A 14112-nucleotide genomic window follows, 5' to 3' on the forward strand; every position below is an offset into this window, starting at 1 on the left:
AACTTACTTTTGTTATTGTTGTTCTTCAATCCTCCCTTTGATTTCTCCAGTCGGCGCCACCTCCTTCCTCAGGTACTTCTCTATACGCTTTTGATTTTTTGCTTTTGCTTCTGCTGCTGTTAAATGTGATGGGTTTTTTTTTATTCAGTTTTTATTGTATGAGTGGTGGGTTGCAGATGTAATTGGAGGCTTGGTTTTTTGGTGGGTTGGCTCTCAAATTCCAAAGGGGAAAAGGGTTTTTCTTCTTCAGCTAATTCATACATACTGCACTAATTCAGGGGGTATGAGTGCCAAGCAGATGAAAGTAAGTAACTTTATATATATATGTGTGTGTGTGTGTGTGTGTGTGTGTGTATGTGTATGCATATGTATCTGTACGTGTGTGTATCTGCTAAACCTTAGGAGTTTGATTGGATTGCATTCTGGGGGGGGATAAATAATAATTTCGTATTTCTCTGAAGCTACACGAATAGGCACATCAAGAAGAAACAGCGACAGAGGCGCAGCTGCTCCGCGGCAATACGGAGTCGACCTGCTCCTACTCACTCAGATGGATAGTGTTTTTGAACTGCTGCCAAATCAAGGTCACAGATCCCACCTAAGCTTTTGTCTGAATCTTCGCGGAAGAAGAAGCGGTTCACCGAGGGACAACGCCTAGATAGGTGGGGGAAATGCGGCCACAAAGCATGGATTTTGGTCCGACTCATTGATCTCATTCACCGTACATGGGATATAGTTATGCTAACCAGTCCAATCCTAGGCATCAGAAAAACTCTATATAGGTAAAGTAGAAAAAATCCATATTGTTGATCCTCTCTCGGTCTTTCCTAATTTTCTTATATAGCGTTTGGTTTGCAGGAAAAGTTGAACTTTCATGGAAAAAGTATGGAGATTTAGGTATTGCTTTCTGCACAGAGGGCCAACCCAAATCATCAAAGCACTGCGCATGTTGCCAATCTGCCACTTTTCATCGCCAAAGGTGTGTCCAACTAACAAAACCCAGGGGAATTTCCCGAAAATTTTTTACCGAGAAAAAAGTGAACTCATTCTCAATCATCAAGTTGTGCATTCCACTTTATTGAACTGCTCTTCTGATTTGATTGCACTGAGATTCTTCTTGTGGTGTGCCGGTCAACGTAATTATTTTCACAATAAGATTGTGATTGATCACATGGTTGGTGTCATCAAGCGCATGATGGAACAATATAGAACAGTTCAATTGATTATTAGGGAACTAGAGAGCATGGGGTGTGTTGTAAAATCTCAAACGTTCTTACTCTTGTTGAGGATTTTTTGGCGTGGCGAAATGTATACAATGGTCTTTGAGGCCTTTGAGCTAATGGGTACTTATGGTTTTATTCCAAACACATTTGCTCGTAACGTAATCATTGATGCGTTGTTCAAAATTGGGCATGGGGATTTAGCTATTAAGTTTCTGAAAGAGACCCGAAGGCCAAATTTTTTGACTTATAACATTGCACTGTGTAATTTATGCAATCTGAAGGATTTATGTCACATTCGAGATATGTTGAGAATGATGTTGCGGCGGGGATATCACCCAAAAGTTGAGACATTTGAGATGATTTTGAGCTGTTTTTGCAAAATGGATAATATAGTGGAGGCGCATCAATTGTTGGGCCTACTGATTACTTTGGGCAACGTTGTGTCTGTAAATGTTTGGAGCATGTTGATGAATGGATTTTGTCGATTGCAGAGACCTGATGCGGCTGGTCAGTTATTGGAGAAGATGGTTGAGACTGGTTCTTCTCCTAGTATTGTAACGTACACGACTTTAATCAGAGGATTTTTAAAATCTAATATGGTTAGTGAAGCATTCAATATTCTAAATATTATTGAATCTAAAGGATATGCCCCTGACCTTGTTCTTTGTAATGTGTTAATAGACTCCTTTGCCAAGGCTGGGAGGTGTGATGATGCCATCGATGTTTTTGTTAGCATGCGATCACGAAACTTGGCTCCTGATTCTTGTACTGTATCTTCATTGTTATCCACCATATGTTTGTCTAGGAGGTTTCATCTGTTACCCAAGTTGGTTCGTGGACTTGACATAGAAGTTGACTTATTGCTTTGCAACTCACTTCTCTGTTATTTTTGTAAGGCTGGGTTTCCATCTCTTGCCGTGAAGTATTATAATGATATGCTTGATAGAGGTCTTATACCAGATAAGTATACTTTCGTTGGATTGGTACATGGGTTGTGTAAGGCAAGAAGAGTTGACGAAGCAGTTGATGTGTACCATGGGATTCTCCGGAGTTTCCCTGGACAGGATGCTTACATTCATACTGTGGTCATGGATGGGCTTATAAAGGTTGGTAAGTTTAATGCGGCCATTAGAGTGTTTAGAAAAGCAGTTGCAGAGGGGTTCACACTTGATGTTGTAGCATACACAGTTGCCATTATTGGGCTCTTTATGGGTGGTAGAGCTGGAGAGGCTTGGTCACTCTATCGCCAGATGAAGGAGGTCAGCTTGGCTCCTACTGCACATACATACAATGTAATGGTTTCTGGTTTCGTTAAAGAAAGAGATCTTAATATGGTTAATTTAATGCTACAAGAGATGATAGAAGCAAAAGTAGAACTGGGCTCCAATACTTTCTTGAGATTATCAAAATTCCTCTGTAGACCATATCATTCTGATTCAGTTATTGAACTATGGATTGAGATGAGAAGTTTGGGTTTGATATCTTCCAAGGTAGTGCAAGAATTACTTTCCGACGAAGTTGCTGAAGGCGTGAAAGTAGATGATGGCCTCGTTGCATATTTAGGCTTTAGTTCAGAAACTGGCTTATCTGTGGAGACATCTGTCTCTGAAGACGTTTATGATGTGGCTGCTTCAATGGGTTGAGATTTATAATGGTTGAGATCTGCCTCTTCAATGTCTTCTCTTGGAATTGATGATTTAAACGGTATTTCATCTAGCATGCTAAAGGTAATTCCGTAACTTTAATTTCTATCCTGTGTAATTGGTTGTCTTTGAATTGCCTTTGGCCTTTGGGGTTAATTCTTAAAACATTAAATTTGAATTTAAGAATTTCTTTTGGATATTCTGTTCATTGGTAGCTTTGATTATTCCAAACATGAGCTTGTTGCTCACTCCAAAAACACTTGTGTTTTTTCAATTATTACTTCTTAGGAACACAAGTTAGAATTGAACAGACATATTAGTCTAACAAATAAAAGGGAAACTTGTTTGATAGTTTTTGTTTTTATTTTTTTTTTCTTTTTCCAAAAGGGAAACGTGTTTTTTAATAATTCGGGGAAAAGGTGCCATATCTTATAATTTTACAAATTTATAACTTTTAAGAATGGTATATCTCACTGATCTTGCACAATTTATTAGACTAAATAAGGGAAGGGGCAAAACTCAAGACTTTGTTTTCCATTCTTCACTTGTTTCAGTTCATGCTTCATCTCACTAATTACTTTCCGCCACTGCGGTAAAGCGCCATCTGCATGCTTCATCTCACTACGATTCATTGTATGTTTGTCTCTGGCAGCTGGCTTCTATATTCATCGGAGTTGCCCGGTGTGGGTGCCATCCATTTATACTTCTCCAGATATGTACCTGGTCAACCATCCTACAAACCATCACTAGTTTGCCCAGTTTATTAAAATTGTGAATTTAATCATCATATTTCTGCAGAATTTCTGAAGGTGTGTTCTAATCGTCACCTTATTTCCATATTTTGAAGTATGCTCTTCCCTGGGTGAATATTGATATGTATATGTCAGTCATGTACATGGTAGTTATTGTGGGGTTATGGCTGCTCAATGATAATGCGAGAAAACAGGGTTAACCGTTAGACTTTGGTTACCATTTAGGTTGTTTGGATGAATTATGAAATGTTCATAGGGGAACAAAAGAAAAATAAAAACTTTACGTTGTCAAAGTGAGGTTGCAGCTTTTCGAATCTGGCAAATTTGGATTTTAGCTAAAGTTTACAAGTGTACCTAGCAGTACAAATTAAAATCAATTCATCTGTTCTTTTCTTCTCAGTTCTTCCTCTTATCATTTGTCACATTTCTTAGCTAGCACTTTATGTTGTGGGGGATTGTGCATCTGCAACAAGTATGAAATGACAGGCAAAACCAAGAATTTCGCAAAGCAACATGCTTGGTGTGGAGAAAAGCTCTATTAGAGGTGCGTGTTCTTGTCTGAAACCCTTAGAGGTTTTTGGTTTTCTGAAACTTATAATGTGATTCTTATCTCATACTATGTGTAGTTTGGTATATGCTGGCTGACAGAAGAGTTGCAATGCGTCTGTATCTTCACAGGCAGTTGCTTCTACGCTACCACATACGGGGAATCAAAGATAAACCTTCGTTTAACCTCAGAATGGTGCAGTCAAAAAAGAAAACCTCAGAATGGTGAGTGTTCCAGTTTTATTTTGTATTTATAACACTGCGTATGAATATAGTTGAATACTATAGTCTCACTGCTTTTTGTCGAACAAGGGGAGTGAGTAGAGTAGTGATTTCTTGACTTCATGCAACATAGAATTGATTAATCATATGAGGCCAAGAGTGTGTCCACAGTCAGTATCGTGTAAATGTACTAAATGATGTAGCAGCCAAATGAAATTATTGGAAGACTAAGCTGAAAAAGCGGTCTGACTCTGCACGACGCATTCTAATTTCATGCATATATATCTGAAAAAGAAGCTGGTGCTTTTCCTAAAATCATTGCTGACTCTGCAGATGGGTTTATATCAAAGATGTTCAACCTACCCACATTCCTATTAGTCTTGGATGATATGGTACTTAGCGTCCGCGCCAAAGCATTAAGCCAACTCTCGGTGTCTCTGATGCGTTTGTACACTCAGCCTTCCTTAATATGCAGTCCTCACTGTACCGTGTGCATTAAGCCAAGCTCGTGTAATGTAAAACTGGCAAGGCACTTGCTAGAAATTTGTTGATTCTAAATCGAATGAGCTTCATGCTCATGTTGTCACATAAAAATATTTTCTGGTGTTGCACTTGTATCTCAAGCGAGATTGTCTACATGATAGAGCAACCATTGACGTTGTCATCACTGCAGATAGTGTAAGGATCAGTTGCTGCTTTTCAATCTGATGGCATGTAATTCATCAACGGATGCGGGTTCGCATACGGACGGTGGAGGGTACATGTGGTTCCAATTCATTGGCATCATGTATTGGTCTTGGTTATAAGCCATCATTCCTTGTGGACCTGTGGTGGTACTACTTTCATCGTCCATAACAGTTGCATTGCTGGCGCCACGCCGTCTTTCACTTTTACTATAGCTAGTTGCTTACAAGCACCTTGATCTAGATTAGTATTCTTCGTGAAGATCGACTTAGGATGTCTCGATCTAGATTTATTGTTGCTTAGTTTTGTTTGGGCTTTTAGCCCTGACCGCTTTCAAACAAAAAATAATAATAAAATTGTTACCTATTCACAGTAAGAAAAATCCAATACCACCAACAAACTAGCATCTCCCGAAATTAAAACCATCATAATGTCTTAAGAATGGGAACCATGGCTCAAAAAATAGACTTATACGAAAGAGATTCACTATAACGGTTGTATCTTCGGTCTAATAGTATAAAGTCATTTATAAATTTTTCTGCACAAAATATTTTATTATTAAACCGGGAGGACGACAATTTGTAGTGAACTCATTCCGTTTCATTTAAAAAAAAAAAAAAACACTGCTCTCTAAAAGAGTCCGAAATTTAAAAAATGGGTCGGGCCATCAGAAAGCGGGTTTAAAATATAACAGCAAAGACCTAAGACTCTTCGGGGTCCATATCGAACACAAAATCTTGGTGAATCGTAAAACTTATGATAAAACATTCTTCTGTGAAATTCCAAAGCGATCGAGATCAAGCACTCCTCTTTTGTTTCAGGTACAATCTTTAATCTTAGGGTTCTTTGCTTTCTGCTTTCTCAATTGATTCATCTGAGAATTTTTGTGGTATTTTTTCTTGATTTTTAGTCCGTTTTAATGTGGTTATTCGTTTGATTTGATGGGTTCTTAGATGAAGGGAGGGGCAAATTTGATGCTTGCTGCTACAATTCAGTTACTAAGAATTAGGGTTTCTGGGTTTATTTGAGCTTGGCTGAAATTGGTATCTAAATCTAATTGAGGAGTAACAAATTGGGGTTTGATTGTTTTTCTTAGATAACCTAATATCCCGGAACCAAGGGTTCTTTTCCTCTGTATATGTTTTACTTTCCAGAGGTTTTTCTGAGTTCAATTGACTTTGATTCTGTAGGAAATTATTTGTTTTAGGTCGATAAATAGTTTCATATTTCGCCCTTGTTATAGCTGAGTTTATTTGTTTATTGGGAGACTGGGACAGTTTAATACTTACCTGTGATTTGATTGCCTTTTTGTTGAGAGAGCTCGTTCATTTTCCACTTATGTTTGCTCTCTGCCATTTCGTTCATCGCTCTCGTGTTTGTGTAGCATAACTTTTGTGTACTTTGATCTTATAGACACAAACATGTCGTCGTATGAGAATGTCGTTGGTGGGAAGCTGAAGCTCAAGGGAAAGGCTCTGGATGTGAAGGCTGCTGGAATGAAGAAGAAAAAGAAGCATAAGAAACATCAAGAACAAACTTCTATTGCAACGGAAACTGAGCTCTCAGCTGGTAAGTTATCCCTTTGATATCAAATTAAAACTGTTTTCTCTTTTGGGTTTGAATATTATATCCTGTATTTTTCTCATATTTCATGGTCATGCAAATTGAGAAAGGTTTGACCGCACACGAATCTGTAAAAATAAAAAACTGTTTTTTGTAACATCAGATTAATTTTTAGTTTAGTAGTATATATTTATCAACTCTGTGTGTGAACAATGGTTCTTTCATCACCAGGACCATCCATTGCTAGACTTGATGGAATTTCAACGACAATGATTTTGTTTTGGAAAAAAAAAAGAACGAGAAGACATTGGTTTCGTTGATTCGTTGATTTAGTCATTTTTTAGTACTTTATATGCAAGGCAGTAACAATGTCCAATGCTGTTTTCTAAAATAAAAAACAAAAAAAAGTATTGTATTGATGTTTACTTTGGTTCCTCTTTGCCATGCCGTTTCTGTTTCGAATTTCCCTTTTGTCTGAGTTTAGTCATTCAATATGGTATTAGGTGTAGATGGAAGTACAGAAGTAACCAATCCCGATGAGGAAGAAATAAACGATTCGCACAAATCAGGTGAGGAGGGGAAGGCTCCTCACTACGGTGATCTTCTCACACCTGCAGAGAGACGATATATAGAACAGAGAGAGAGAATTGATAATCACAGGTTGGCCAAGACAGCAAACAAGTCCCACCGTGACAGAATTCAAGACTTCAACCAATATCTGGCAAACATGAGCGAGCATTATGACATTCCTAAAGTCGGGCCAGGCTAACTCGACGAAGTCTATGAATGTGAAAGCCGAAGGATCGAGTCTCGTTCTTCATTTCAAGTCAGTACTATGTATATGGTCTAATTCATGCGGACGTCAATTTATGCTTTGTATTCAATGTGGCAGTGTTTGCTTGGGATATGAATCGATTCCTACTAATGACATTTTATTTGAACCTTGCTTTTGTAATTTGTAGTACTCATTTACGTCTTAGGGTTTTCTGAATTCCGTTTGTTCCGCTAAACCTTGGTATGGCCATGTCAATGTCATTGCTAGGTTGAAAAGTAGTAAACTTGCTTCTGTTAGCCTGTTTCTAAAGAATGACCAGGCCTTTTACTTTCTTAGACCATCTTAAAAGTAAATGTCAAATTATAAGAATCAAATTACAATTGATGGCTGATGTGGCAGTCGGAAGTCTTATGTCACTTCTTCAACCGAATTGTCGAATGTTAGTCTTGTTTAAATATTGTTTTAAATGGTCATAATTATTAAAAAATGTTGAAACTTGGTTGAAATGTAGTGGAATAAGGGACTCTGTCATTTAAATTATTTAAAAATAAATTTGACATTGATGTCAAATTTCACTCATTATCACAAAGTCTTCAAATCCAATCAGCAAATAACATTTTGGTTGGATAGACTTTTGATGTCAAATACGCACAATGACATTCCGCCTAGAATTTTGACATCTCCTGAGGAGATGAGCTTAGCAGTTTCCATGGTTACTTTCTCGTTTGGCAAATCAAGTGGAAACTAGTCACTGTGTAGGCTCATCGTCGCCATTCGAAACGGTTTTTTGGATTGGGATACAGGCAGTTCGTTTTACTTTCATCTTTTCTTTTCTTCGCTTGCTTCGTCAACTCGGAGTCTTAAAAATGGGAGATTCAAACGAGAGAAATGACAACCGTCGAGCGAACCGAAAACTCGAAATGATGCATACCTTATTGTTTAAATACATAAACAAGGAATGGGATCCAGTCTCTTATTCTGGGTGAAAAATCCCCAAGGGAATGACAGGAATACAATAATTGAAACTATGACTACACATTCCGACTAGAACAAGTGCCACATGAGCAAGGCAAGAGTGGCATCACAAGACCTAACGCTGTCGTTCTTCATGCACAACATAAATAAATCCACGGTAACTCAAACTGTGTTGCCACCCGACTTTATAACAGCCACTCGAATAATCTAAAGCTCATTGTTTCGAGATGTTCAATCATCGGGTTTCATCCTCAAGAGCACGGAAACCACTTGTGAGGTCCTCGTGTAGCTTCTTAAACTTGGCCACAAGAGCTTCTTCCCCTTCTGCCGGATCCTCAAACTTTTGGGACCTGCATGTCACCGGTAAGAGGGTTAGGACCAATAAGATTTGAAACGTTTCCTGTTGTAAAAGCATTGTGATGTTACTTACACCAGGCGGTAAAACAGATCTCCTAAACGGTGCTTGATTAGGCTGTAACTTATCTTCTGACCATCCATACCAGCTGCTCTCTCTACAGCCTGCGTATTGAACGCCACATAACATCAGACGACCATTTCTAATTCAATTAAAGCCATTTCAAGGTGAACTCAGTTGTTCTTTATGTACGATATAAAGCTTAATTGTGGTGAAAAAAATTGTGTATGTGAAGACAATGAATGATAACAACTCCTCTTTTCCTTACATTATGAACACGAGAACAAAAAAAAATTCTATCAACCTAGAGACGGATTCTTCAGACATCCAAAGATATTGCTAATGCAAACATCGTAGGTCATAATAAAAAAGGAAAGAAATGGACAAACAGTTCACCTGATTGGCCAGATTAAAGTAATGGATGATATTCCGCATCATCCAAACGGACTTGTAGAATGGGCAGAACTTGTCATATCTGTCCACCCATGAAAAACATGTAAAAGATGAGTAACTGTACCGGGCCCAACCAAAATTAAAACAGAAGGAACATATGAATAATTAAAACATATATAGGTCAAAAGAGAGGACTTTGGAGCTGGAACTCACGGAGTAAATGCATTCTGCGCAAGATAATCCTCCCTCAAGAGCTTTGCAGTCTCTAAGGTGATCTTATCTCCTTCGGCCAAAGCATCCTTTCCTACAAGCTGCAGTAACCCAAGACACCAGTTTATGACAATGTATGTATCAGCTAAAACTTGAATATCTATCACACCAGATATCAATCTGATACGACAGAAAATCTAAAGGTCCCTGTCTTGAATATTACAGTACCTTATAGTTCAGCTCTATACAAATAACGTACAAAAATGAAACAGTTTCTGTTTTTGGGATTGGAAAACCCTTTAATCCATACTACAAGTAAAGAAAGACGTACTTGGACAATTTCATTGAGATCATCTTCTCGTTGCAAAACCTCACGTGCCTTTGTCCTGATGTTGATAAAATCAGGATCAAATTGATCATAGAAAGACTCTAATGCCTGCAAACAACATACAGAAACAAGTCTAACAATCAGCAAAAAGGAATGAACAATTAATACCGCTCAGTTAGTGATACCAACAAAGGGGAGCCTTTATTAAATGATAAGGGGTAACAGTCTATGAACATACCGTTGAGTACTTCGAGTAAGAAATAAGCCAGTTCACAGAGGGGAAATGCTTCCTCTGGGCAAGTTTTTTGTCCAGACCCCAGAAAACCTGGAAAAGAAAAGGTATACTTCCATTGATGAGAATCACAAAAGGTATCAAGAACAACCTCTTATTTGTAATTTCATACATAATAATGAGATTGCAAATATACCTGAACAATGCTAAGGGTTGCAGATGTCACAGGGTCTGAGAAATCTCCTCCTGGAGGAGAAACAGCACCAACAATTGTCACACTGCCATTACGCTCTGGCCCGCCAAGACATTTTACTTTACCAGCCCGTTCATAAAATGATGCTAAACGTGCTGCCAAATAAGCAGGGTATCCACTATCTGCAGGCATTTCAGCCTATATATAAAAGCAAGAGAAATGCCATTAAGGGGATGAATATTATATTTCATGTATAAAAAAGAAAAAAGAAAAAACTTCCAAAGTAGTTTGTGAAAGAAGAATATGCCGCATGACATATTTTGTGTGTGTAGGAAAGTGAGACAACAAATCAATAAAAATGAATCCTGCAAAAAAATAAATTATAAGAGAGAGAATTACCAGCCGCCCAGAAATCTCACGCAATGCCTCAGCCCATCGAGATGTTGAATCTGCCATCATGCTGACATTGTAACCCATATCTCTGAAGTATTCAGCAATAGTGATTCCTGAAAATTTCAGAGAGAAAAGGCGAAGAATATGAAAACAATTCCTAAAATAATAGTTTGACTCGGTTCACCACACAAAAAGAGTAACATCAGCATGGAAGTTGACCTATCTAAGTAAATTTTCCCAGAAAAATTCAATAGAAGAGTTCATTTTTATTTGAGCCATAGCTATGTCTATGCTTTTCCAAGCATACGTAATGGACCATCAAAGGTGGTGAAGTAGAATGAAATCGTGCAGATTTATAAAAACAGCATATCATCCTCTTGCACCCAAAAGTTTTTAATAGATCAGTGGAACCTTAGTGAGACATAGCTTAAAAGGTTTACCAGTATAGATTGAAGCTTCACGAGCGGCCACAGGCATGTTAGAAGTGTTGGCCACAAGGGTTGTGCGCTTCATGACAGATTCTTCACGACCATCAGGCAAAGTCATTGTCAATTGAGGGAAATCCATAAGCACCTGGATCATTAATTAGTTTGAATTGATCACATCCAAGAGAGTCAAAATGTGTAACAAATGATCTGATTATAGAATACATACCTCTGCCATTTCATTTCCACGTTCTCCACAACCAACATAAACCACAGTGTCTGAGTTTGAGTACTGCACTCAAGAAAAACATCTACTATGAGGTCCAGTGCACAAATAACTGTAGGAAATCTCTAATAAATAATGACATATTTTTACCTTTGAAAGAGCTTGACTAATAACCGTTTTTCCACAACCAAAAGCCCCAGGGATGGCACAAGTCCCACCAAGAACAGAGGGGAAAAGGGCATCAAGAACACGCTGACAAAAAAATTGTCAGGAACCACTATTCCCAAAAGATAGAAGAATCTATAAAGCAAAAATATAATCACCTGCCCAGTGAGTAGAGGGGTATCAGCAGCAAGCTTTGATGCAACAGGCCTAGGTGTACGTACAGGCCAAGTCTGCAATTATGTAAACCAATTTAAATACAGTTTACAATAATGACCATTTCAGTAAGCACAAATACTCCAAAACCACAAGTCAAAGAGCAAACTATACAGACCTGAAGCATTGTAAATTTCTTTTTTTGTCCTTGAAACTCAAGCTCTAACACAGTATCCTGCAAATGCATATAGGAATTGTCAACTCACAAAGTTCAAGAAAATCCATTCATGACTCCAGTAGTGCTTGCCCTATAAAGACAAACATCTGTATCATGTATATACATGCAAATGTTTACATACTCCTAATATACTAAAGAAACCATGTTCACAGAATTATAGTAAATTTTTAGTTAAAATGATGATCAGAGAAATGGATACCAAATATTAATAAAGTCATAATCAAACCTTCAATGAATATTGACCAGGTGGTGCGACGTAAGTAACTTTTCCCATAGCATCGGGAGGAAGTGCAACTCGGTGCTCCATCAGACTATTTTCAAAGACCGTCTGCGATGCAAAAGATACACATGCCCAAACTTAAATGCAACTCGAACGAAAATGATCGTACTTGAGTAGTACAATATCTTTCAAAAAGTCTTTCACAAACCAAGAGTTCAATGCTACGGAACTTACAGCGTACAAGTCTCCACCAGTAAGATGATCACCTTCACCTGCCATCCGTGGTTTAAAATTTTCAAAATCAAACGAGCCATATTAAAATCAATTTTTTATTTCGGCTAAACAGCTATACATAAATTTGATTTAAACTACCTATTTTTTTAGGTTGAAACTCCCAAAGTATATCTTTGTCAAGAGCTGGGACAGATACACCACGTGGGATATAGACATCACCAGATCTCTTTGCAATAGTTTTCAGGGGCCTCTGTCATGATAAAGAAAAAGACAATAAGAAAAGAAGCGAGTAAGCATAAAAAACTGTTCCAATCAATAATTTTTTCTCAAAATTCTTGAGGTTTTGTTTTGACTAAAGATAATACGAAGTATAAATGGAATAGATAAGTTCGTAACACAGTATAGAAAAAAGGATAGCTGCAAAGTAATGTAAACAAACCTGGATTCCGTCAAAAATATTTCCCAAAATTCCAGGTCCCAACTCCACTGATAAAGGCTGAAACACCAAAATACAAAATATTAGCCGATGCAGTCAAAGCAACAGAAAACATAGAGGGTAAAACAAGACGTCAAACCCACCTTGCGAGTGCGTAGAACCGGATCGTTCACCATCAACCCAGCTGTTTCCTCATAAACTGAAATGGACAGAAAAACTTATGGTTATACCAAAGACAAACATAAATTAGCTGATTATTTACTTTTCTGAAACGATGGATGCCAAACATGAATAGATATGACTGCAAACAAGATAGGATGAACAAGAAATAACAAGTAACCTTGAATTGTGGCAGAATCTCCTTCTAACCGAATAATTTCACCAATCAAATTATCATGTCCAACACGAACCAACTCGTACATAGCAGCTCCAGCCATGCCATCAGCAACCACGACTGGTCCAGAGACCTGTCAATTATATATTTGCCAACTCCAATTAGCCAGCCGCAATACATACAAAAATATAAACTTAAAACCAAACATTTTCGTACATAAATCAAATCAACAAACCCAATAAAGAGAAGATCGATGTGATTTGCCATTAAAGTAGTGGAAAATTACTAAACTTTTGCTGCTCGCGCAACAAAAAGTACTGAACAAATTAAACTTTACCATTTCTTTTCTACTCCGGTTAACGAATCACTCAATTTTGGAAGCAATGCAAATCATATCAGCAAAATTCATCGATCAATTAAACATATTGATCACAATGAACACATCAATTCAAGTTCTTGGATTAATTACACACAACTATATCTTTTCAATCAACCTTTATGTCTCAATAATTACAAAATTCACAGCAACAGAGCACTGATCCAATCACTTCAATAGCAACAGAAACTCAACAGATCGAATTGATATCGAATTCAATGAATCTGATCCGTTCAAATCAAGGGTGGAAGTGGAACGAACCTTGCGGACGTAGCCATACTCACTCTCCTTCTCGGAGTCCTCAAAGGTGGTCAATCGGGCACCGTACACCGCCGGCATTTTGGGCGCGGATCGGGCAGAGATTTTGATATCTGAGGCTCGAAGCTCGACCAAAACTCTAGGGTTCCGACCGAATTGCAGAGACGATTGAGAGAGAGTTGAAATTTACAGACAGAGTGGAGAGCAGGAAGATAAAGAGGGAAAGCTTTCAGAGGACACGGACTGTCATTATGAGATCGGTATAATTGGCACATAGAGCACCGAGTGTGATCCCATGCGGATGATTGTATTTACTTAACTGCGCGCGATCTGGTGGGAATCCGCCACGTATTGGGGTTCACAATTTGGAAGATTACTGATGAATCCGGATTCTCTTGGTGAGAATTTCGAAGATCTGTTAGTCATATATCATGTGATCAGAAATCATTTTAAATATTTTTATTTAAAATTAAATACAAATAATACTTGATAAAAACTGA

At 37.9% G+C, this 14112-nt stretch overlaps 3 protein-coding genes across 14 annotated transcripts; 2 read left to right on the plus strand and 1 right to left on the minus strand.

Moving 5' to 3' along the window:
• Positions 1-5261, plus strand: LOC126634224 (putative pentatricopeptide repeat-containing protein At1g16830). Of its 11 annotated transcripts, none has more exons than XM_050304721.1 (8): positions 1-72; positions 177-304; positions 462-787; positions 859-2950; positions 3519-3675; positions 4051-4162; positions 4245-4389; positions 4720-4980. In XM_050304721.1, the coding sequence occupies exon 4, from the start codon at positions 875-877 to the stop codon at positions 2864-2866; it is 1992 nt and encodes a 663-aa protein (XP_050160678.1). In that variant the 5' UTR covers positions 1-72; positions 177-304; positions 462-787; positions 859-874; the 3' UTR covers positions 2867-2950; positions 3519-3675; positions 4051-4162; positions 4245-4389; positions 4720-4980. The 11 variants fall into 11 exon arrangements, with proteins under 11 accessions (XP_050160678.1, XP_050160687.1, XP_050160682.1 ...); XM_050304729.1 differs by lacking the exon at positions 1-72 and having other exon boundaries at positions 96-304; positions 859-979; positions 1715-2950; XM_050304725.1 differs by lacking the exon at positions 1-72 and having other exon boundaries at positions 95-304; positions 859-2927.
• Positions 5262-5800: 539 nt separating this feature from the next.
• On the plus strand, positions 5801-7574 carry LOC126634228 (uncharacterized). 2 transcript variants are annotated; one of them, XM_050304733.1, is made up of 3 exons: positions 5801-5898; positions 6488-6639; positions 7137-7574. In XM_050304733.1, exons 2-3 carry the CDS (start codon positions 6492-6494, stop codon positions 7400-7402), a joined length of 414 nt encoding a protein of 137 aa, XP_050160690.1. In that variant the 5' UTR covers positions 5801-5898; positions 6488-6491; the 3' UTR covers positions 7403-7574. The 2 variants fall into 2 exon arrangements, with proteins under 2 accessions (XP_050160690.1, XP_050160691.1); XM_050304734.1 differs by having other exon boundaries at positions 7143-7574.
• Positions 7575-8312: 738 nt separating this feature from the next.
• On the minus strand, positions 8313-13879 carry LOC126634226 (V-type proton ATPase catalytic subunit A-like). The gene is made up of 20 exons (XM_050304731.1): positions 13616-13879; positions 12985-13111; positions 12788-12843; positions 12648-12704; positions 12347-12458; positions 12209-12246; positions 11981-12082; positions 11695-11751; positions 11522-11593; positions 11349-11450; positions 11202-11264; positions 10988-11120; positions 10554-10660; positions 10158-10352; positions 9968-10054; positions 9733-9837; positions 9405-9502; positions 9195-9273; positions 8814-8902; positions 8313-8733 (listed from the first exon to the last, which is right to left on the minus strand). Exons 1-20 carry the CDS (start codon positions 13691-13693, stop codon positions 8619-8621), a joined length of 1872 nt encoding a protein of 623 aa, XP_050160688.1. The 5' UTR covers positions 13694-13879; the 3' UTR covers positions 8313-8618.
• Between the last annotated feature and the right edge of the window lie 233 nt (positions 13880-14112).

Source organism: Malus sylvestris, chromosome 9 (genome assembly GCF_916048215.2).
Source record: "Malus sylvestris chromosome 9, drMalSylv7.2, whole genome shotgun sequence".
Taxonomy (NCBI): Eukaryota; Viridiplantae; Streptophyta; class Magnoliopsida; order Rosales; family Rosaceae; genus Malus; species Malus sylvestris.

Excerpts from the sequence above, each read along its gene's own strand:
- LOC126634224 (XM_050304721.1), top strand. The coding sequence starts at position 875 with ATGGAAAAAGTATGGAGATTTAGGTATTGCTTTCTGCACAGAGGGCCA.
- LOC126634228 (XM_050304733.1), top strand. The coding sequence starts at position 6,492 with ATGTCGTCGTATGAGAATGTCGTTGGTGGGAAGCTGAAGCTCAAGGGA. Across the intron at positions 6,640-7,136 it reads GGAAACTGAGCTCTCAGCTG|GTGTAGATGGAAGTACAGAA; the intron begins GTAAGTTATCCC and ends ATATGGTATTAG.
- LOC126634226 (XM_050304731.1), bottom strand. The coding sequence starts at position 13,693 with ATGCCGGCGGTGTACGGTGCCCGATTGACCACCTTTGAGGACTCCGAG. Across the intron at positions 12,844-12,984 it reads AGATTCTGCCACAATTCAAG|TTTATGAGGAAACAGCTGGG; the intron begins GTTACTTGTTAT and ends TGTCCATTTCAG. Across the intron at positions 12,083-12,208 it reads CTGGTGGAGACTTGTACGCT|ACGGTCTTTGAAAATAGTCT; the intron begins GTAAGTTCCGTA and ends TTTGCATCGCAG.